This window comes from Oncorhynchus tshawytscha, linkage group LG06 (assembly GCF_018296145.1).
Source record: "Oncorhynchus tshawytscha isolate Ot180627B linkage group LG06, Otsh_v2.0, whole genome shotgun sequence".
Classification (NCBI taxonomy): Eukaryota; Metazoa; Chordata; class Actinopteri; order Salmoniformes; family Salmonidae; genus Oncorhynchus; species Oncorhynchus tshawytscha.
Window position 1 is genome coordinate 17649864 of NC_056434.1, and position 5847 is coordinate 17655710.

General features: G+C 41.0%; 1 protein-coding gene across 2 annotated transcripts; it reads right to left on the reverse strand.

Moving 5' to 3' along the window:
- Positions 1-2114: 2114 nt before the first annotated feature.
- LOC112252164 (large subunit GTPase 1 homolog) lies at positions 2115-4972 on the reverse strand. Of its 2 annotated transcripts, XM_024423164.2 has the most exons (4): positions 4744-4971; positions 4362-4488; positions 3819-3939; positions 2115-3120 (listed from the first exon to the last, which is right to left on the reverse strand). In XM_024423164.2, the coding sequence occupies exons 1-4, from the start codon at positions 4834-4836 to the stop codon at positions 3066-3068; spliced, it is 396 nt and encodes a 131-aa protein (XP_024278932.1). In that variant the 5' UTR covers positions 4837-4971; the 3' UTR covers positions 2115-3065. The 2 variants fall into 2 exon arrangements, with proteins under 2 accessions (XP_024278932.1, XP_024278931.1); XM_024423163.2 differs by lacking the exon at positions 2115-3120 and having other exon boundaries at positions 3540-3939; positions 4744-4972.
- Between the last annotated feature and the right edge of the window lie 875 nt (positions 4973-5847).

The following is a 5847-nucleotide window of genomic DNA, read 5'->3' on the forward strand; positions in this document are numbered from 1 at the left end:
TTTGGTAGCTATCAGGGGTAGTAACTAGCATAATTTATGACTTTATTTCACACACACACACCTCATTGGCTAGGTTAGCTAGCTAGCCACATCTAGCACAATCTCACTACTAAACTGACAATCCTACTATCGTGGACACTTGTCTCTAAGCAGCATTTTTTGTGTTTATGTCCCTGTAGCTGTCAGCAGTTATGTAAAAAAGACAGTTTTGAGGATACTGCGAAAATGATTCTCCTCCATGTGTCCAACTGCATGCGACCATCTGCAAAAGAGACCTGCATCAGTATAGTTGCCCAAAATATTATGCAGCAGTGATGCCATGACACAATTGGTGTGTTCGAAGCGTTAATGTAACCACGATTGCATTCCGACCCCTGTGCAGCTCAGTGTAAACAATCGTAATGGTACGATCGTAATCGTCGGGCAACACATTACCGGCACACGAAATGAGTACCGGCAGTTATTTCAGTCCAAGTAAATCACTAGACATGCAATTCCTCCATATTTAAATGCATATTTACCCACAGGCCTACTCACATAAAACATGCTATTATCAAAAGCACCACCAAACAGATGAGTCAGGTCGGGATGCAAACTTTGTCGGTTTGAAAAACCAGGTCTGTTAATTTGTGACACTGTGCGTCCTCTCCCATGTCGCTAAACTGTGCCAACGTTGTCCTAAAGAAATTTGGAATTGCATTGGCAAATACGCCCAGTGGGGTGGAGCTGCGTCAGTAGTGCACAGCACAGGTATGTAATCTGGTCAGTGCTATTTGGGATACTAAAGGGCCCTAAACCCTTACCTAACTATTTCAAATTTCAGCTTAAATGGGGGGGTAGTCATCCCGATAATCACGGAGAGCACGGACCTATGAAAAAGGTGTGGGAAATTGTGCCCCAATAGTATGCAAATTTACTTCACAAAAGCTCTGCCTGGTTATTCAAATGTAAACACATTTCCCTGTAGAATAGAGAATGACAATGAGATTGACATGATTTTGCCAGGGCATGGTGATGCCCTTCAATTCTTTATTTGACCAAATTTGAGTTAAAGACACTCGAGCTGGACCAATTGAATGTTTATTAATGATAGTCACATGTTAAATAATTAGTCCCATTTTATGTACTTTTCTTTGGACATAATGCCCCGATTTTAGTGCACCAGTCATGTGCAACAAACCAAAACACCTTTCCTAATTTCTGCTGTTGCCCTACACTGAAAGATCAAGGCCATTTCTAAAAGATAAAATGTCAGGTAGGTGAAGCCTTGGCAGTCAGGGTCCTTTGGGTAGCCCTAGCTCAATGAAGCCTCTGAGTGGAAATATATAATCAGGGTCTGTTATTGGGTCAGAGTTAGCAGTTGGGCTTAGGGAACATAGTCGAATCCCTTTTGGCCCGACAAATATTAGAAACACTAATGAGAGCCAAAAACAGGACAACTGAAATTATACCATCAAACTCAGGGTTTTTGAGAACCATCTGAAACAATAAATATACAAAAACATATAGTTCTTTAACAGCTTAACTAACCAAAAATACAGTGGGTGGTCCGCCCAGTTCTAACTAGTGTATTTAACAAAGTTCACCTACGGGTAGTGTATGCCCATGGGCAACTTGTCTTGGTTTCCCCCTTTTCCCACCAGCAACAAACACCATAACCAAAAACAATACTCACAGGTGATGACAAAGTGCTATGGGGGTGCTCAAACAAAAGAGAGGCTAAGACACAAAGCGAGAGTGAAACACAGAGACCTACAGACATGGCATTTACAGAGAGATTGAGCTCTAGAGCAAACAAATGATGGGGTTTTTAAACCATGGGGAAGGAACTGTGATAGGGTAGGAAATAGGAGGAGGTGTGTCTTCTGATTGATGATTGATTGTTGACTGATTGGAGAGATGATTTTCACCTGTGAGGGGAGAAGGAGAGAAAAGAAACACACACACAGGATACACACACAGGATAACTGTATCCGTAACAACAGGCCAAAATAATGGAAACACTTGAGTAAATGGACATAAAGTATATTGAAAACAGGTGCTTCCACACAGGTGTGGTTCCTGAGTTAATTAAGCAATTAACATCCCACCATGCTTAAGGTAAAGTATAGAAATACTGGGCAGGCTATTTATTATTTTGGCTACCATGGCCCCATAGGATGACAATTCCCCCATACACATGAGAGGACTTGAGTGGTCACTGAATGGTTTGATGACCAGATCTCAACCCAATTGAACACTTATGGGAGATTCTGGAGCAGCACCTGAGACAGTGTTTTCTACCACCATCAACAACCACCACATAATGTAATTTCTCGTGGAAGAATGGTGTCACATCCTTCCAATAGTTTCAGACACTTGTAAAATCTATGCCAAAATGCATTGAAGCTGTTCTTGCTCGTGGTGGCCCCACTCCCTATTAAGACACTTTGTTGTTTCCTTTATTTCGGCAGTTACCTGTAGTTCATTATCTCTGTAAAGTTCAAGTCTGACCTTTCTGTATATGTAACAAACGCATATAACCAAATAAATCTTGATTGATCTCCTTAGCGATTACTTCTCTGGTTCAGAGTAAGGCTCAATTCCATTCAATTTATGAAAATCCTGGAATTTAGTTGACCCCCTACTCTGCTCTTGTTGCTACACTCATAACTTCTGTGAGATTTGTTGCACAACTCAATCATAATCAAATGCTTGAATGTATCGTCACTGCAATGCATGATAATTCACAATATTCAGAATGTTTTTATATCAAAAGGCAACCTATCCCTGGTTCTCCATATTACAAAATGCAATGGAGGTTACTGTTGTTGACCAGTATCTACGTACAAACAAAGCACCAATACCCGTGGATTGCATTGAAAAGTCCTTTGTGGGTTAACACTCCATTCCACTCTAGACTATCAGCGACTTCTAACAGTTTATAGATATTCTTCAGGCATCCAGGTGCTTGGTGAGTCTGCGTACTTTCTCTTTCTTGTTTCTATTGCCATGCTTCTTCCAGGGTTTGACCACCGGCTGTTCCGTGCCAGGTTGCCCTATCTGTTCACGCTGGCCTATACTGCCTAGCTTGTAGCCCATGTAAGACTGGACCCCCTTGGTGAGTGCTCGAACATTCTCCTGGAAACGAAATGCACAACAATGTGGTTAGTATAGTAATTAAATTCAAATGTATTTGTCACATACACATGGTTAGCAGATGTTAATGCGAGTGTAGCGAAATGCTTGTGCTTCTAGTTCCAACAATGCAGTAATAACCAACGAGTGATCTAACCTAACAATTCCAAAACTACTACCTTATACACAAGTGTAAAGGGATAAAGAATATGTACATAAAGATATATGAATGAGTGATGGTACAGAACAGCATAGGCAAGATGCAGTAGATGGTATCGAATACAGTATATACATATGAGATGAGTAATGTAGGGTATGTAAACAAAGTGGCATAGTTTAAAGTGGCTAGTGATACATGTATTACATAAAGATGCAGTAGATGATAGAGTACAGTATATACAGTGGGGCAAAAAGGTATTTAGTCAGCCACCAATTGTGCAAGTTCTTCCACTTAAAAAGATGAGGCCTGTAATTTTCATCATAGGTGCACTTCAACTATGACAGACAATACCTCTCTCTGTGTAATATCTTTGGAGTCACTGTGCCTACTGCACGGTAGCGCTATCCGGAATCTTTGGGACGTCCCTACCCTAAACCCTAATCTTAACCCTGACCCTAATCATTTAAAATGTCAACTTCAATAGGATAACGTCGGAATTGGGACTTCCACGGATCCCCGATAGCAAGGACCCTTACTGCACCTTCGTGGAATTCTAAGGAGTTGTTTGTTCTCTTCGTGCAGCTTTTTCAACTTTGCCATCTCCTCGGCTGTCAGTAATCCTGCCCGAGCTTCAGCTGACACAAACTTGATGTTGAGCTTTTCTGGGGAAACATTTCATCCATCAACTGCATCCTGGCAATCCAGTACAAAGAGGCAGGTACTGGGGTGTATTCATTAGTCAGATTCCATTGCAAAACATTTGGTCTGTTACAAAAACTCTTAAGAACCAAACAGAAGTAAACGGAACGGAACAGGGAAGGACCTACCTGAATTTGTCCAATAAACTCGTTTTCGTTGCAAAATGTTTTCCTTTAAGAGTAAACGTTTTTCCATTGCAAACGTTTTGCAACAGAATCCAACTAATGAATACACCACTGGGGACAAATTATAGTAGGTCCCTCCTCCCCGTTACTTTAGCATCCGTTTAAGAAACGTTTTGCAAAAGAATTGGCTAAATTAATACACCCCTGGTAGAGGACAGTTTAAAAGATCACTTGTTAGGTCAATGCAATGGAGTATTTACCTGCAACAAACTCAGTCCCTGCCATTTCTGCAGTTGCAAGGAAGTCATCCATAGAACTCTGCTCAGTCACTGACTGCAGGTTGAGACGACCCCAATCGTAGCCATCGTTCAGTTCACTGGTGTGGAGCTGGCAATGTGATATCACGTTAAATCATCAGCAAGGTAGCTAACAAGACAGACGACCATTAAAACAAGATGTTACTTTATTTTCAGGGGAGCAGTATTCACCAAATCCTGGTTATCCCAAATGTTTTACTTTACTCTGCTAACTAACTAGCTAGAAGTTAGAACAGGCTAGGACCCTTGGAGGTAGGTCTAGCTATAGGTTAAGCTAGCTAGCTAAATAACTATAGTTAAATAACGTAGCGTTAATGAACGTTACCCAAGTATCGCCCCTCTTGTTGCCTCGGCCTGCGTTGAGTCTCTCCTTTATCAACGATCTCCCGAGCCCCATGGCAGACTTCTTCTTACCCATTTTAGGTTTAGCCTTCCTTGTTACCACAAATTACCTTTTGTCAGTCTCATTAGATTACATTGGTATATCGAGTACAGCCCAGCAAACAGGACCCCATGTGAAGTTAATTGTTGTCCCATGAGGAGGAAGTGAAACGGAACATACCAACTTAGTTAATATTATTAGTAATTATTCAGCTATCGAGATTGATCTCAAGTGTATAAATCGCTGGAAGTAACTGAACCAGATTCAGTATTTTTGTTTGTTGCTTAAAGTGTCATTTTATCATGAATTATTGTAATGATTTGTGCATTGACTTTGGTTGTGGTACATTCCAAAAGATGTGTCCAACACTCAAATACGCATTGAAGGAAACACACTCCGCCAAATAACATTTCCTCCAAGGACACGTTCTAAAATAGAAACTTTTTGTGACAGGTGCTATCATCTAAATGTCGATTCTCAATTGTACACATTTCTAAATACTTAATATATTTCTAATTATATTTCTGCAATGTATGCGCAACACAAGATACTCGTCCCTTCATTGGTTATTTGATTAAAAATATGGTGAAAATCGGAAATGGACTTGTTTTGTCATTTATTTTTTCAAAATTGGACATGGAATAACAGAAAACAATAACAACAAAAGTTATATGCTGTCTCAGCCTCCAGTATTTATGCTGCAGTAGTTTATGTGTCGGGGGGCTAGGGTCAGTTTGGTATATCTGGAGTACTTCTCCTGTCCTATTCGGTGTCCTGTGTGAATCTAAGTGTGCGTTCTCTAATTCTCTCTTTCTTTCTCTCTCTCGGAGGACCTGAGCCCTAGGACCATGCCCCAGAACTACCTGACATGATGACTCCTTGCTGTCCCCAGTCCACCTGACCGTGCTGCTGCTCCAGTTTCAACTGTTCTGCCTTATTATTATTCGACCATGCTGGTCATTTATGAACATTTGAACATCTTGGCCATGTTCTGTTATAATCTCCCCCCGGCACAGCCAGAAGAGGACTGGCCACCCCACATAGCCT

Bases quoted from the DNA above. Each gene is read 5' to 3' on its own strand.
- LOC112252164 (XM_024423163.2), bottom strand. From the start codon at position 4,836: ATGGGTAAGAAGAAGTCTGCCATGGGGCTCGGGAGATCGTTGATAAAG. The intron at 4,489-4,743 runs GTAACGTTCATT...TCACATTGCCAG, and splicing joins ACAAGAGGGGCGATACTTGG to CTCCACACCAGTGAACTGAA. The intron at 3,940-4,361 runs GTAAATACTCCA...ATGTTTCCCCAG, and splicing joins AGGGACTGAGTTTGTTGCAG to AAAAGCTCAACATCAAGTTT.